The sequence below is a fragment of the Rhinatrema bivittatum genome, chromosome 6 (assembly GCF_901001135.1).
Source record: "Rhinatrema bivittatum chromosome 6, aRhiBiv1.1, whole genome shotgun sequence".
Taxonomy (NCBI): Eukaryota; Metazoa; Chordata; class Amphibia; order Gymnophiona; family Rhinatrematidae; genus Rhinatrema; species Rhinatrema bivittatum.
Window position 1 is genome coordinate 260,205,931 of NC_042620.1, and position 17,718 is coordinate 260,223,648.

Sequence of the window (17,718 nt, forward strand, 5' to 3'; positions counted from 1 at the left end):
ATATATTTTTGAAATGGTCCCTTTTACTATATGAGCGGCATCACAATATCCTTCAAATAATGTCTTCCCTTTCAGCATATCTGCTCGGACCTTTCTTGTGGACAAGAAATGATGTAGCTGAACATAAGCATAATGGTCAGAGTTACTCAATTTATATTTATCCCGTACTTCAGCGAAGGGGGATCATCCCCTGATCATACCAAAGCTGGCCTAGGGTGATCAACCCCTTTGCTTCCCATTTTTGAAATACGTTCCCATCTCGCCCTTCTGGGAAAGCCTCGCAGCCCCTTATTGAAGTGGAATACATGTATCTGCGATCGCCCAGCAGCACTTTCCTCCATTGCTTCCATATTTTTAAAGTAGTAGGCTGTACATGGAGAATATGGTCCATCTTGTACTGGAGCTTCCCGTGTCCCCAAAGGAGATCCCTAATCTGGATGTGGCGGGGCCCACGTGCTCCTCCAACTGCACCCATTGTTTGATCACCTTTTGATTATGGAATTCTATAACCGCTTTCAGTTGAGAGGCAGCATAGAATTTAAGAAGGTTTGGAACCCCCAGTCCTCCATCTGTCTTACTTTGATACAGCACAGATCGTTTTACCCTTGGAGGTCTTCTCTTCCATATGAAGAAGAAAATTTTGGATTGTAAGCCTCTCAGATATTGGGCACGGTAATGTTTGAAAAAAGTAGGCCAATCTGGGCAAAAAAGTCATTTTGATGGTAGCGATCCTGCCTAACCAATATAGTATTAACCTATCCCAGGCCTGTAAATCCCTCTCTAGATGTTTGAAAAGAGGAAGGTAATTTAAACTAAATAAATCAGAATAGTCTGAGCCTATCTGTACTCCTAAATATTTTACTGTCTTTTTTGCCCATTGGAAAGGTAAAGTCGTTTTCAAATGAGAGATCTGATTCGGTGAAAGACAATAGGCAATAGCTCTGATTTTTCTTTATTAACTTTAAAGCCTGACAGCGTCCCAAAAGCTTCAAGTTCTGGCACTAATCTTTTCAAGGATAGCTCCGGGGTGGCTAATGTGGATAACACATCATCGGCATCCCCTTTACTCCTCCCCTCCCCCTTCCCACTCCCGCCATAATTCTCCCTCTACCACCCTCACTCCCCCTCCCCTTGCATTCCACCACCAGCACATCAGTAATGACCCCCGCGGGATAGAAGTAAGTCCTCCCCCCTCCCCCCACAGCCCACTATTAATTTCTAACACTCTAAACAAGATATAACATATTGCAGTCATCAAAAACTTATAGCACAAGGCACCATTGAAAGAACAATTTGAGAACAAAGATTAGATATAGAGATCCTCCAGAAGTAAGCCGAACCATCCTGCTTGCGCAAGGAATGCGACTGTGCCACAGAACTGATCACAGCCGCTCACTCTATGCCTTCTATAGACATGCCTTGTTTGTTTGATTTTCGGCGAAGTCGGGAACCAGACTTTCCCACCCGCTGCCATCGTGGACAATCTGTTGGAAGAGTGAGTCCCGCTGCTGACAAAACCGATCCTGCTTCTGATATGTTTCAGAGGCGATGAGTAGCTCCTCCCCATAGTGAAGGCTAAACCACTCGGGTATAGCCAGCGATACCTAATGTTTTCTTTTCTAAGCAGTGTTGTTACCGGTTGAAGCTCTTTTCTCTTCTGTAACCGCGGCCAAATCGTTATAGAGGGCTATGTTGTGCCCCTCCCAAGTGATAGTTCCCATTCTTCGGGCCTGCTGCATGATCGCATTTTTCATGCGAAAACTGTGCATGCAGGCTACGATGTCGCAAGGAACGTTAGTTTTCAGAGCGTGAAGTGCTCTGTGTGCCCAATCAAGAACAATATCGCTATCTGCGAAATCAGGGGCATTAGGTCCATCATTGAGTATAACTCTACAGATTTTACGTACCACTAAACCCACGTCTCCATTCGCTTCTGTCTCAGGCACCCCTCTTAGTCTGATGTTGGAACATCGAGATCTATTTTCAAGATCTTCTAATTTGAACATGATTTTGTCGTTAGCTGTATGAAGATCTAAGATCTCTTTATTAAGGCGAGATACTTCCATTACTTGCTCTTCTACTATGTTTTCCACATCTTCGACCTGTCAGCCATAGTCTCCCATCTCTGAGCAAAACTCCGCCAGAGCCTCTTGCATGTCCGTTTTAATGGACTTAATATCTTTCTGCATTTCCTTGAACCAAATCCGAAAGTCTTCCCTTGTAGGTTCAGTGCTGTGGCCAGAAGCGCTGGCCTCAGTCGTATCTTTGTCTTCTGTTTCCTGGTGCATGGTCTCATCTGCCATAGCGTCTTCACCCGGCTCTGGTGTTTCTCGCAAGGCCACAAATTGTGAGCCCCAGCTTCATATGAGAAGGTCTTTAAATCTATCGATTTCTTCCTGGATGACATCCTAAGATTTTTTGTGATCTCAAGGCACGTAGTAAGAATATAATTTTCCCTCGATGGCGCCAATACATCAAGGATTGTGGAAAGTGTGAGAGGAGCTATTGCTTCAAGCGACCATGCTGCAGGGATGACGTCACTTCCCCCTCTACCCAGGCCAGGTTTTACCTGTCTATCCAAACCCAAAAAAAGTTTGCAGGTGGAGCCACATCTAAATTAAGGGAAGATGAGGATAAAATCCCTGCCTCAGAACCTGGGAGGAGACTGAAAGTCTGTGGAGAAACTGCCACTGTTCCTTCCGAGCCCCAGTTCCTTGGAAGCATAAACCCCTGTGTATCACTGCTTCTGCTCTGGATCCGATTAGAAAGTGGAACATCAACCAGTGTGTGGAGGCTGCTTTGTCCAGGTCCAAGTGCACAAATCCCTGTTTAAGTCCTAGTGAGAGACAATCCACGGCAAGTAAGTCTTTTTCTTTTGTGGCTTACACTGTGTAACTCCCTTGTCAGGGACTTCCTAGAATGCAGGGGCACAAAGTAGTCCCCAGAGTCACTGTCATGCCCGGATCTCCTTTTCCACTCTCTGACACAAGCCACAGTTCACAGCCAGCCACTGGGCTGCCAGGGTTCTTCCATCAGGGAGGAGGTTAAACCTCCAAGACCCTAGGCTCACAGGGTTAGGTACCTGGTAACACATTTTCTCCTTTCATTGGTAGTGCTCATAGATGTACTCACAATTATGAAGTCCTTGCTTGAGGGCTTCTTTGACTCAGAAGAAACAGGCAGATACTTGAATTGGGTGTTCAAGAGAAATATTTACTGTAATAAAAATTCCTTTAAAGTCCAAGCCACAAAAATAATTCCTTAGAAAATCTTCAAACAGAACAGAAAAGTCCAAAAGTGCCTCGTTTCAGTGCTGTCTCACTGAATCGGTGTCCTCCGAGGTTAGAAACCCTCAGATTCCCTGGAGGTTAGTGAGCAGGCTCTTAGGGGGTACAAGGATCTCTTATTTTTCTCTGATGTTAAAGTCTGAAACCTGAGCTTCTGCTGACAGATAGCCCAATACTGTATCTCAAAGGCCAAAAAGGAAAAAACTCTTTCCTCTGGTGGGCAGGAATGGTGGTGAAAAGATTCTTCCAAAAAAAAAAAAAAAAAACTGGATCCACTTTCTTCTAAAAACAATTCTTCTTTCCTTCTCTGGTGACTGCTACCCTCCTTTGCTACTACCAAACGGCAGGCAACACCGCATCCTACGCCCCCGCAGGCAGGGGTGACTTTCCAGGGCAAGTGCAGGTCTCCAGAAAAATAATTTCTCAGCAAAAGACAAAAAATCCTTGTCTTTTCCCAGAGCTCCATGATGGCAAAGTCCTTTCCCCTTTGAAGAACAGGCTGCGGGGCCCGAATCTGGGGGACTTACTCTCCTCCTCCCACTCCAAAATCAAGCAACAAACCACCATCTCTGCACTGCTCACAGGCTGCCTTTAAAGGGGCCAGTCTGAACAATCCAGATTACCCTAATGAGGGAATCATTTAGGGGTGGTCTGAAAAGTACTGAGGTCTACCCTAAGCATATCCTAAAGGCTATTTGGTGAGTAAGGGATCGGAGCACCCCTTGCAACTGTAAATAAACTGTGACTGCTTGACCAGAGCATTCCTCGCTCCCTTCTTGCCTGCCTCTACACGGAGTTGCATGTGGGTTAGGAACTGGCTGAAGGGAATGCCAGGAAGTGGTACATATCCTAATACGCAGAAATACTCGCTGATTTTACAGGTGAACATAGATACTGTAAGAAAATGGGAACACAACTGGCACATTTCATATGAAGTATAGGGTAATGCCCTTGGGTCACAGGAATAGGCAGATGCAATATATATGGAACTAGTAGGAAAGCCCGACATTAAATGATGGGGAAAAATAGATGGGAGTTTGGGTAAATTCAGTCTCTTATTCATGCCCATCCCCTTACCCTACCTTGCCTTCCACTCTACCCTCTCCAACCCTTGCCTTCTTCCCCTTCCCCATGACTACTTTTCCACTTCTGGTCCTTCCTTCCTGGCATGGGCTCCCTGCCAACTACTCTGCTCAAGTCCATTGGTCAGATGTTTTGGTACTAGGCTGATCCATCATTGCTCCTCATCTCTCCAGCCTGGTTTTATCCTCAGCTGGTGAACTGCATGTATTGTTGCGTTCTCTGTACAGTCCATATGCAGACTACGTCACTGAAACTAGCAAACACCATGCAAACAAACCCAACTGCCTTTTATTTATAGTAGGGATGTGAATCGTTTTTTGACGATTTAAAATATCGTCCGATATCGCCCGACCCTTTAAATTAAATCCCCCACCCTCCCGAACCCCCCCCCCCCAAATGCCTTAAATTACCTGGGGGTCCAGCGGCACACTAAAACCCCCTAAAACCCACCCCAACCCTTTAAATTAAATCCCTCACCCCAAATGCCTTAAATTACCTGGGGGTCCGTAGCGGCGGTCCGTAGCTTAAATTACCCCCGGGTCCGTAGCTAAATCGGGGGAAGGGGGAGAGCAGGAAATCCGGCACACTAAATCGTGGTGTCTTCAGCCGGCGCCATTTTGCAAAATGGCCGCCGCAAAATGGCGGCGGCCATAGACCAATACGATTCGACGCAGGAGGTCTTCCGGACCCCCGCTGGACTTTTGGCAAGTCTTGTGGGGGTCAGGAGGCCCCCCCAAGCAGGCCAAAAGTTCCTGGGGGTCCAGCGGGGGCCCTGGAGCGATCTCCTGCCGCGAATCGTTTCCGTACGGAAAATGGCGCCGGCAGGAGATCGACTGCAGGAGGTCGTTCAGCGAACCCTCGCTGAACGACCTCCTGCAGTCGATCTCCTTCCGTACGGAAAATGGCGCCGGCCATACGCGTATGGCCGGCGCCATTTTCCGTACGGAAACGATTCGCGGCAGGAGATCGCTCCAGGGCCCCCGCTGGACCCCCAGGAACTTTTGGCCAGCTTGGGGGGGCCTCCTGACCCCCACAAGACTTGCCAAAAGTCCAGCGGGGGTCCGGAACGACCTCCTGCGTCGAATCGTATTGGTCTATGGCCGCCGCCATTTTGCGGCGGCCATTTTGCAAAATGTCGCCGGCTGAAGACACCACGATTTAGTGTGCCGGATTTCCTGCTCTCCCCCTTCCCCCGATTTAGCTACGGACCTGGGGGTAATTTAAGCTACGGACCGCCGCTACGGACCCCCAGGTAATTTAAGGCATTTGGGGTGGGGGATTTAATTTAAAGGGTCGGGGTGGGTTTTAGTGTGCCGGGGGTGGGTTTTAGGGGGTTTTAGTGTGCCGCTGGACCCCCAGGTAATTTAAGGCATTTGGGGAGGGTGGGGGATTTAATTTAAAGGGTCGGGGGTGGGTTTTAGGAGGTTTTAGTGTGCCGGTTCACGATTTTAACGATTTTAACGATACTCTAAACACCCAAACGGCGATGATACGATTCCCTCCCCCTCCCAGCCGAAATCGATCGTTAAGACGATCGAGGACACGATTCACATCTCTAATTTATAGCGTTATGGGATGGGGGCAATACTCACTAGTCACTACCACTAACCAGTAAAATGATCTGGTGATATCAGCTGATAGCAACCTAATAATCACTGTGTAAAGCCAAGCAGCAGCAACCAAAGCTGAGTGCATGCTGGCATGCAGGAAAAAGAGAGCAGAAGCAGGTCTGGAAGGAGGAATTTTACCACTCTGGGTACCTTCAAAATTTGATATCCTCTCTCCCACATCCAGTTCTCTACCACCACTGACTCCTATCTGTGCGTCTCCACCACCTACTGCTCATCTGTGTACCTTTACCTCACTTCCTGCCAGCTCAGGTCCATTTTGCTGCTCCAAGTCTTCTTGAACCTGGCTACAGTCATCGACTGATGCTGTAAATGCGGGGCGTGTGAGCTACAATGGTGACCTTGTGTTGCGTTTGTATCTGTTCTCACCCTCACTCCACCTTCTCTACCGTAGTGGCGACTCCCTTCGGGTCTGACAGAGAGATGCTGCCGCAGCTTCTCCTTGCCTCTTCACCCCGAATCCCCGGGCTGGCCTGACGCTGAGCATCCGTCATGTTCCTGATGATGTAAGAGTGTGCGCGCACTCCAGAGTTTGTACCAGCAAGGGCACGAACCTCGGGGGCGTCCCCCCGTAGTGACAATCGCTGTCATATATTTAGGAAAGCAAATTTTGCATGGCTAGATTTAGGAGAAATTTCAGCTGCAAATCTACTGGTCAGGTAAAATTACCTGGTTAGCAGCCTATTGACCCCTAAGATAATAAAGAGGAACAAGTTTACATATGCAGAAAGATTTCCAAACGGGGACAATTTATGTTAGAAAACAGACATTTAAGAGAATATCAAAGAGCCATATTAGTCTGGTCTGATCATTTTGCATTATATTTTAACTGTTGCTATGAAAAGTCCCTTTTCCAAGACAAAAAGGGCCAGATTTTAGAAGCTACGCGCAGGCGTAGATTTTATAACATGCGAGCGCAGCCGCGTGCATGTTATAGAATCCAGGGTCGGCACGCGCAAGGGGATGCACACTTGTGCACCTTGCGCACCGAGCCCTAGGGGAGCCCAGATGGCTTTCCCCGTTCCCTCCGAGGCTGCTCCGAAAGGAACTTTCTTCCGCACCCCCCCCACCCCCGCACCTTCCCCTCCCTTCCCCTATCTAACCTGCCCCCCAACCCCACCTAAATCCCCCCCTACCTTTGTTTTCTTATTTACACCTGCCTCTGGGCAGGCGTAGGTTACGCGCGCTGGCCAAGTGCTGGGGAGCGATCCCCCGGCATGGCTGCTGTGCTGGAGGCCTCACTCCCGCCCTTGCCCCACCCCCTCCCTACCCCTTTTTTCAAGCTCCGGGACATACGTGCGTCCCGGGGCTTGCGCGCGTCGCTGGGCCTATGCAAAATAGGCTTGGCGCGCGCAGGAGCGGATTTAAAAGGGTTACGCGCATATATTATGCATGTAACCCTTTTAAAATCCGCCCCTAAGGGAATACAAACTTTAATTAGATGCGGAAAAGTTAATAGTTCAAAATTAAATGAACATTTGGAGAAGACATTGGATGCAAAGGTAAAGATTAGGAAAGAAGATGATGTGGATTCTATGATATCTAAGTTGAATCAATTATTAGAATAAGGAAGGAAGGAAGCATTAATTCCAAATGCTAAAAAGTTGAGTGATAAGAGTATTAGATCTCCATGGTTTTCAGACAAGTTAGCAGTTCTTAAGATACTCTGCCGTCATCTAGAGAGGTTATGGAAGAAATTGGGTTTACAAAAGGATCGGGAGCAGTGGAGATGTGCCAGTACAAGTTATTTTAAAGGTATTGTTTTGGCAAAGAACCAGTATTTCTCTAATTTAATCTCACGTGCAAATGGGAATTCGAGAGTTCTAGTTAATACTGTTAAGGATTTGCTTAGGTCTAACAGATCTGATCATCTGATTTATGATGACTTCTCAAACTGTGAGCAGTTTGTGAGTTTTTTCAGTAGAAAGTAGAACTAATTCAGAAAGAACTCAATGAGTTTCTTCCTCAAATGGCAGGAAATAATATAAGTATGGCCGGGATTTTATCGGACAGTGATGGATCATCTGTGTCTAATTCATTTCAGAAGGTTATTGAGGGAAAGGGTTTGGTTTCTTTTCAAAACATTTCCCTATTGGAATTAAAATTGGTATTGAGCAAAACAAAAACATCAAATTGCTCATTGAATCCTTGTCCATCAAGAACTTTTTTGAATTTTCAGATAAAGTTCTAGAAGGATTATTGTCTTTTTATCAATGCTTCTCTAGACTCGAGTGAAGTTCCCTCAATTTTGAAGAAGGCTGTGATTAAGCTGCTCTTAAAGAAGGAGAACTTAGATTCTAGAAATTGTAAAAACTGTAGACCGGTTTCAAATTTACCTTTCATAGCTAAGATTTAAGAGAAATTGGTTTTTACTCAACTTTCAGACTATTTGGTTGATTATAATGTACTGGATGTCGCCCAAGAAGGATTTAGGAAATATTGATGATTTCCCTGGGAGAGAAACTTGATGATTTCCCTGGGAGAGAAACTTCTTCCTGTTTTGGATAGGGGTGAATTGTCTTTATTGGTTTTGATTGATCTCTCCAGTGCATTTGACCTTGTTTATCAATCTATTTTATTAAACCACTGTGAGATTTTAGGTATTGGAGGTCAGTTTTAAAGTGGTTATCTAGTTTCCTACAGGATAGGGAACAAATGGTAGCTTTTCAAGGTTTGTGTCTTCTACATGTAAATTAAAGCTTGGCGTTCCTCAAGGTTTGACCTTATCTCCTCTTCTTTTTTAATTTGTTCTTATCCCATTGGACAATTTATTCCATTTATTTATGCTGATGATATACAAATTTTGGTTCACCTTGGAAATTCACCTAAAGAGGTAGTTAGCAGATTGAATTTATGTTTACGAACCATCTCTTAATGGTAAGATCTTTTGGGGGTGATTTTGAATTCAGATTTTTGTTTGGAAAAATATATTTTGCAAATAGCACACAATGCCTATCCCAGGTTGAAATTACTAAGGCAACTGAGACCATGTTTGGGGCTAACAGCTCTTAAAGTGGTAACCTTTGCCTTGGTTCTTTCACAACTGGATTATTGCAATGCAATTTTTTGGGGGGGGATTGCAAAGTAAAGTGATTCGAAAATTACAACTGATTGAAAATACTGCCGCTAGAATTATTTTGGGAAAATCTCAAAGAACCTCTGCTAAACCGTTGTTGTTAGATTTGCATTGGTTATCTATTGCAGATAAATGTGTGTTTAAAACCTTGGTGTTGGCTTTTAAAATCCTAAATGGTTTAGACTCTTCCTCTTTAAGGGATACGTTGGAATGGCATGTATTTAAAAGAAATTTGCGTTCTTCTGGAAGTCGATATTTGCAACTTCTCCCGGTGAGAAAATTTAAGCATTCTCACTTGGGTGCTCGATCATTTGTGAATGTCATTCCAAATTTATGGAATAGTTTACCTCTTGATGTGAGAGATCAGGAAAATTTGCTAAGATTTTGGAAGAAATTAAAAACCTGGTTTATGTCTACCATTAATTCATAATGGGGCAGATTTTAAAAGCCCTGCGCGCATAAATGCAGCAGGATTTACGAGTGCAGGGTACTTGTGCGCCGGCGCACCTATGTTGCATAGGCTGCCGGTGCGCACAAAGCCCCGAGATGCATGCAAGTCCCGGGGCTTTGCTTGGGGGGCGTGTTGGAGGGGTGTTGAGGGCGTGTTGGGGCGGCATGGCATTCGGGGTGGGGCTGTGAGCGTGGTGCCGGCCCGGGGGCGTGGATTTAGTTAGGGCTGGGGGGTGGGTTAGGTAGGGGAAGGGAGGGGAAGGTGGAGGGGGGCTGGAAAAAAGTTCCCTCTGAGGCAGCTCCGATTTCGGAGCGGCCTCGGAGGGAATGGAGGCAGGCTGCTCAGCTCGGCACGCGCAGGTTGCACAATTGTGCACCCCACTGTGCGCGCCAACCTTGGATTTTATAACATGCGTGCGGCAGCGCGCACATGTTATAAAATTGGGCGTAGATTTGTTCGCGCCGGGTTGCGCAAACAAATCTACACCCGCGCATAACTTTAAAAATCTACCCCAATATCTTTTGATCTGATTGAGCCAACTTGTTAGGATATAGTGATGGGATCAGGAATTGGCTATGAAATGCTGCATTTAAGTGTTGTCATTCATAATATTTGTGAGTTTTTATGTTATGATATATTGTAATTTAATGTTTTTATTTTTGGTGCACCGCTTTGGGTGATAATTTTTTATCTGTAAAGTGATTAATAAATGATAATAAATAAATAAACAGATATAGAGCAGGGGTGGCCAACTCCAGTCCTCAAGAGCCATAAACAGGCCTGGTTTTCAGGATATCAACAATGAATATTCATGAGAGATTTGTATGCACTGCCTCCATTTTATACAAATCTATCTCATGCATATTCATTACAGATATTCTGAAAACCAGGTCTGTTTGTGGCTGTTTGTGACTCTGAATTGGCCATTCCTCATATAGGGATCTCACAGGTGGGTATTTTTTTTTTCAGCAAAGCAGCTTCAACCAAAACAAGGGGGCATTCTGTAAGATTAAGAGGTAGCAAATTTCAAAGGAAGGCACGTTAGACTCAAAATGTGGTGGAATTATGGAATATTATGCCAGAAGAAGTAGTTATGACTACAACACAGGGAGGGCAATTTTCAAAAGCTCTTTATCCAGGTAAACTGACTGTCTGAACATTTCCCAGCCTTTGACCATCTAAAAGTACATGCGGAGATCAACAATGTTGCTCACTTTTAGCTGGGTAAATAGCAAGTGGGCTGGGAAGGGAAATATCACTTGTAGATAACATTTGGAAATCTATACAGATACTTTTCCATGCAAAGTAATGTATCTATGGAAGAGTCCAAATCTGTGGATATTTTTTCCTGGGGCAATTTTCAGAAGGAAAGTTTGCTTGCATTTTCCCTTTGAAAATTGGTGCAAAGCCCACAGGTAAAAGTAACTGCAGATTTTGTATTTATGCGGGCAGATCTGAAAATCGTCCCCTTAATCAATTCAAAAGTACATTAGACAAGCTCTTAGAGGCATTAGATACCGGTGTAGGTATGATAATATAGTGATGTGCAAAGGAAAAGGGCTAATTCAGCAATTCTGATCTGATCTCAGTATCTGAGGGTTGGGAAGGTATTTTTTCAGAATTGTTTTCATTGCTGCTACCCACAGTGCTTTATATTCTTCCCTGGACTAACAGGTAGCGAGAACTGTCAAGAAATCAGTAGAAGGCTAGACTCGGTGAACCGATGGTCTTCTTTCAACCTACACTGACTAGCTATGTATGCTGCATTATTTCACATCAAATGAATGCTCGCTCTATCCACCATGTAGCGTCATTCAGTCAGACATGGTAAGGGTAGGGTGAGGATGCTTCTTCCCTTCCAATGACGGTATGGAGGAGCACTAGATTGCACTGCATGGAAAAAGTTCATAACATCTGGACCAGTGCTGCCATGTTTAAGACAATAAATGAAGACTGCTAAATGAAGCGATAGTTACGGTTCCTTAGCGATAGTTATGGTTCCTTGTAAACCGGGGTGATATGTATACTATACAGGAACCCCGGTATATAAATTCTTTAAATAAATAAATAAATAAATAAATAAATAAATAAAATATGAGGGTAGCTGGCTGCCTCTGTCACCTGTCACCACACCAAGGAAGAATCTGGGGGGGGGGGGGGGGTAGTGAGGGGTCATTGGGGACTGGTGCTTCCAGTCTTCCAGTTCTGAATTCTGTTATCAATACTAGATGCTCTCTTTCTCTCTCACTCACTCTCTCTCTCTACATCTCACTTGCTCAGTCATACACCTTCTCCTTCCATTTTTCTTTCTGCATCATTCTCACACACCTTCTGTCTCTTTCTGCACATTATTCACACACACAGACATAAATAGAATCACATACACCCTTCTCCCTCTCTCTCTCATACACAATTTCTCCTTCTCTCTCTGCACTTCTCCCTGTACTTTGTATAATACATTTATCTATGTCTTTCACATTCTGCCTTTTTGTCTTATTTCATACTCAATCTTGTCCTTGTTTTTCTTTTCATCTCCCACTTTCTCCTTCTCTTGTCTTCCCGTACACAGGCAGTATACTGACTTCCATTTTATATCTCAGAGCAATTCTCAGTTGTCCGCGCCCCCCCCCCCCCCTGCAGCCATCCCAGGCAAGCAGGAGAAAAGAGATGCATCCTAGAAGAAAAGGCTACATCAGCCATGAAGAATGAGTAAATAGTCCTTCCATCTCTGAGATGGGAGGGAAAGGTCACAGAGAGCAAACACACATATACAGTATATATATATATATATATATATATATATATATATAAAAGCACACAGAACTGGGGAGGAAGGAGTTGTTTTACAGAAACCTTCAGTCTGTCTACACAGTCTCTGATGCTGATTCAAGACAGGTATTACAGGAGCACTCAGCCCTTCTATACAGGCTCTGTTCTGGTTTTGTGGCAGATGTGTTACTTCTATAGAATCAATGTACTGCTGCTGCTGCTGCTGCTGCTGCCTATGCTATAGCTGTTCTGAGATGGGGCTGTGTGTGTGTGTGTGTGTGTGAGAGAGAGAGAGAGAGAGAGAGAGATGCTTACACTGCTACTGCTCATGTTGCACCTCTTCTGTAGGCAAGCAGTGGAAGAGTGGAGGGGGTGGAGGGAGAGAAGGGGAGGAGAGGAAAATCTCGCACTGCCACTGCTTGTGCTATTCTGTCCTGCCACGGGACACTTGAGTGTGGGGAAACTTGTGGTGCCTGTGCTGTTCTCGCTGTGTTCGTTCTCTGATGGTGGTAGCGTGTATGCATTTATTATTATAATTCATTTATATAGCACTGCAAAGCATTTCCAGTGCTGTATAGACACGTACAAAAACATAGACCCTGTTCCATGGAGCTTACAGTCTAGTCAAGACACAGACAAGCAGAAGGTCCTGGAGCCTTGTGAGTTTCTGGAACTTGATTATTATAGAACATGTTAAAAAAAAAAAAAGGCCAGTTTTAGGATTTAAAAGCCACCTAAAAAAGTGAGCTTTTAGACAGGATTTGCACAAACAACTTTAACTGAGGAAAAGGTTTCTACTTTTTAAAAACCTATTTAAAAACCTGTTTATATGGATTATCACCTTCCTTGGGGGAGTGGGAAGTGGGGCTAGTGCTAAGTGATTTATTTTAAACAGAAGTTTAATACTCCTGCTTTGGTAATGATCATTACATCATTCTGCCCCTAATGGGGTTGGGTCACAGAGCATTAACCCTCCATTTCATATAGGTTCTCAATCTCAACCAAAATGCTTAAGGGATCATCTCCAGCTCAGCCCTGCATGCGGATCTTAGCCAGAAACAGTATGGAATTATCAGGTGCAGATTGTAGCAAATTATCAGCCCTCTTGGAGCACCACATGTACCTTCTGTTTTCAGTGCTGCAGACACTGTGCTTTCACCACCATTGGATCTTGACTGTACATACCTCCTGCTCTTGCCATCACTAGAACCTGTCTGGCCTACTGCCACCAAGACCTGACCGCACACATCTTCTGCTCTCACTACTGCACCCACCATGCTCTCACTGCCAGCAGGATGTGACTGGTTTATCGGAACATCGAAAAGGTTAATCCACACTGGACATCATTTATCAGAACAGAAACTGTGCAATGATCTTAGCTAAGTCAGTTGACTAAGGTGGCTTTCCTTCAATTACCTCTATTTCATGTAACAAGGGACTCAACTCTTTCTGTGATGCCACATCTCTGTTCTTGGGGATTACAAAAGGGCATTAGGGAGAGGGAATGTTTCTGCTAATTGCTACTTCAAGACCCCCCCAAGAAATATTTTGAACAAGCTCCATTAATTTTTGGAAGTCTGCAAGAGGAAAAAGGCTGCTCCCAGAAGCACTACAGTTTCAGTCCCTCACCTCCCTGTTCCAGCAAGAAACCAACCAACCCAGAGCACACCACTGACACTGTCCCTTACTTCCTCCATCCCAGGAACAAACCAACCTCCCCAGAACACACCACTATCACTGTCCCTCACTCTCTCTATACCAAGAACAAACCATCTACCCTAGAATACACCGCAGTCACTGTTCCTCATTCTCCTCATCCCAAGAACAGCACCCAACTCCCCAGAATTCATCTCTCTCACTATCCCTCATCCCCAGAATGCACCACTATCTCAGGCCCTCATCTCTCCATCCCAGGAATATCCCAGGCATCCCAGAAAACACCACTATTACTGGCCCTCATTTCCCCATCCCAGGAAAAGTACACCCAATCCAGAATACACCACTGTCACTGTTCCTCACGTCCTTCACTCCTCCCAGAATGTCCCACTTTCACTGTCCACCAATACCAAAAGGAGCACACACTTCCAGAATGCCCCACTGTCTCTGTCCCTCACCCACCACTTCAAGAACAGCACACTCCTCCCAGAATGCACTGCTATCGCTGTCGCTCCTGCTATCTCAGGAACAGATTATACTCCCCAGAATCTATCTGTCATGGTGTGTCACCTTCTTCCTCATCCCAGGAATAGCACACAAACCCAGAAAGCACCGCTACCATTGTTCCTCACTTCCTCATCCCCGGAACAGTACATACACCCCAGAATGCACCTCTGTCACTTATGTTCCACTTCCACTTTAAGGGATAACACACACACACACACACACACACACACACACACACCTCTGAACATATTTTCATCACTGTCCCTCTCTTCCCCTCCCTCAGCCCCACTGCAGGAATAGCATATGCACCCTAGAATGCATCACTTTCACTGTCTCTCACTCCCATCCCAAGTTCTGGCAACAACCCTTCATTATTTCAGGAATTGAATCAAATAGAAAAATCACTTTCACCAGCTTTCATTGTCAGTCATTTACTGCATGCCATTGATTCCAACCATGTGTGTGTATTTGGGTATTCTGTCTATCTATATATGTGTTTTTTTATACATGTCATTCTGCAAATATATACAAACATGTATATGTGATATGGGTGTGTGTCACATATATGTTTATATGTATGTAGATATGTGCACAGACATGCATACAGTTTTATATGTGCACAGTTATATTACAGTCAAAGACACATACATACATATAAAACCATATATGTGTGTGTGTGCATATGATCATATCATTGTGTATTAGATATGCATATGCATAATATATATTTACCTATACTCTATATATACACATAAAATATATACATATATCACATACACACACACATATATATATATATATATACATATCTATGGATGTCTTTACACAAACATACATATAAATGCAAAATATTGACATTGAACAAAGAAAAATAACTGCTGAAACCTCTTCTTACCTGAAACATACCCCAGGGACATACAGAGGATAAGCAGCATCCAAGCCACCTGCATCGGACACCCCATCATGAATCCCACCTCACCTTCTCCTCCTTCCCTGTTGCGTCCAGAAAAGACACAAAAAAAATTCCAAAAATCCGTCTATTTACACACTGGCAAAGAGGAATAGCACACCAGAGGAAATCAACATACCCAAAAAAAGAAAAAAAAAAAAAAAAGAAATACACCTTCCTTCTCAAAAATAAATAATTTGAGTCTTTCTTTACAGTACTGGGCCTTTGAATTTGTAGATTAAATGTATTTGTGCTGTTGCCGCTTGTGTTGTCTTTGACAAGAGCTTCGTCATGGAAGCCCCACAAAATATCAGACGGGGAGAAGGATTTCTTCTGATGGAAGGTGTTCCAACGTCAGTTCCTGGAGCACTGTAATTTTTTTGCATTGTAAGAGAGGTGGGAGGGTAGAGAGAGGGAAGGAGGGAAGGCAGACATGAGGGGGGAGGGGGGAGGGGAGGAGGGAGAGCTGTCTGCAAAGGATGCTGTAAGACTTCTTCCAGGGAGGTGGGTGGAGAGAGAGGTAAGGGTGGGGAATGAAAAATGCACACAAACTTATATAGATACAGACAGATACACTGGAATAGAAGTTCCCTAAGCCAGAAGTGATTCTGAGACATTCCAGCACAGCTCTTGGTGTACATTCAAGCTTCTTCTGTTGTCTTCAGACACCTTAATTGAATTTATGAAATATTTCCCCTTCTTTGTTTTCTACATTGGAAGGAAGAAAGAGATTGAGAAAGGAAGTATATTTTTCTCTTTACAGTCAAGAAAGACCTGGTAAGACATAAAACACTGTCTTCACTACCATGCCTTCCTGGGGTCCAAGCGCTGTCTTCGCCACCCTTTGTAGCCATCTGTAGCTGCCTCCCTCCTCTGCCCACCTCCCTTTTTAAAAACAATAAACCATATTTAACCTCACCTATTTTTTTTTTTTTGAATGGTTTCAAAAGTCTCAAGTCAAATTTCAGCACCTTGCTCTATCCTTCCTCATCCTCAATCTTTTCAAATCCTTGAGTTCAAGGTGCAAGGGATCTTGGTATGTCACTTCCCCTTCCTCCCCTTTCTCCCCTTTTCTGCTCTGTGATGACTTCTCTTTGACCTTTGTTTTTGTTGTTTGCAATGCCGGAGCAGACCCGGGGGCTGGAGAGTAGGGGAACGCGTTTGAGGAAGGGGGGAGGGGAGGGGTGGTCCTGGTAGAACGGTTAGGGATAGGAAGAGGGGCGTTTAATGGGCCGTTGTTTGCAGGGGAGGAGTTTAGAATTGGAGATGGGGGGACCAGCAGCTGCTGTTCTGATGGAGAGCAGGAACATTGCTCCTGCTGCCTCCCTCCTCCTACAGCCCCTCTGGCTGTTACCATGGAGCCGCAGTTTCAGCACCGGCCCGGGGGGAACAGCTCCCAGTGACAGAGCCCCGCCCCTGCTCAGCACTGATTGGCTGCTCGCGTGAGAGCAGGCGGAGGTGCTGGGATTGGGGGGGGGGGGGGGGGGGGAAGGTTTAGCGGCTCCACGTTCTGTGCAGACTCCATTTATTTTATTGTATTTACTTATTTATATTTTTATATCGTTTTCAGAGCCAGTGCAAAATGATTCAGATTCAGATAACTTTATTGGCATAACAATTTTACATGTTGTTACCAAAGTGATTAAAATGAGTAAAACAGAAAGTAAGAAAAAAAAAAGGAAAAATACAAAATAATAATAAGTCAAGCAAAGGTACAGGTTATGGAAATTACAGCGTCATGGACATGTTTCAGGTTTTGGTGCTGATCCGTATTGTCCCTGTTCGGGTTTCATTTCTGGCCTGCTGACAGAATACCACATATTTTGCTGCTTTTGCTCCTGCTTCTCCTCTTTCCCCCGGGATTATGAAGTTTTTCCTGCTCATTCTTTTTGTGGGAAAAGTTTACAAGTCTGATACAATACACATACCATTTAAACAACATAATACATTGCTCTAAAAGCATGGCGGAGCATAAATAGGGATGTGGGAGGGAAACGGGTAGAAATAGAGTGGGAAGAGAATAGAGATGGAGGAGAGATGACAGGGAAATGGGGAAGAAAAGAAAGCAGATGGGAGAGGAGAGGTAGAAACCTCAAATCTTTAACATGCCTTAAGCTCGAATCAGAGAAACACATCCCTCTATATCCTAATGGGATTTTGTGATGCATGTATTAAGGGGTGGCAATGCAGACAGAAAAAAATATAGCAGACTAGCAGACAGGGCAGGGGTTAGGGAGCAGACTGAAAATGGCATGAGAAGGACCTGAGAAATGGCCTGCGTGATTGACGACACGGATTTTATATTCAGTTCC

General features: G+C 44.6%; 1 protein-coding gene across 1 annotated transcript in view; it reads right to left on the reverse strand.

Moving 5' to 3' along the window:
• SEZ6L2 (seizure related 6 homolog like 2) overlaps positions 1–15,508 on the reverse strand; it is a 246,662-nt gene extending 231,154 nt beyond the window's left edge. The window contains exon 1 of the mRNA XM_029606956.1: positions 15,353–15,508. Coding sequence (XP_029462816.1) covers positions 15,353–15,422 — 70 coding nt within the window. The 5' untranslated portion in view covers positions 15,423–15,508. The remainder of the gene's footprint in view (positions 1–15,352) is intronic.
• Positions 15,509–17,718: the final 2,210 nt, after the last annotated feature.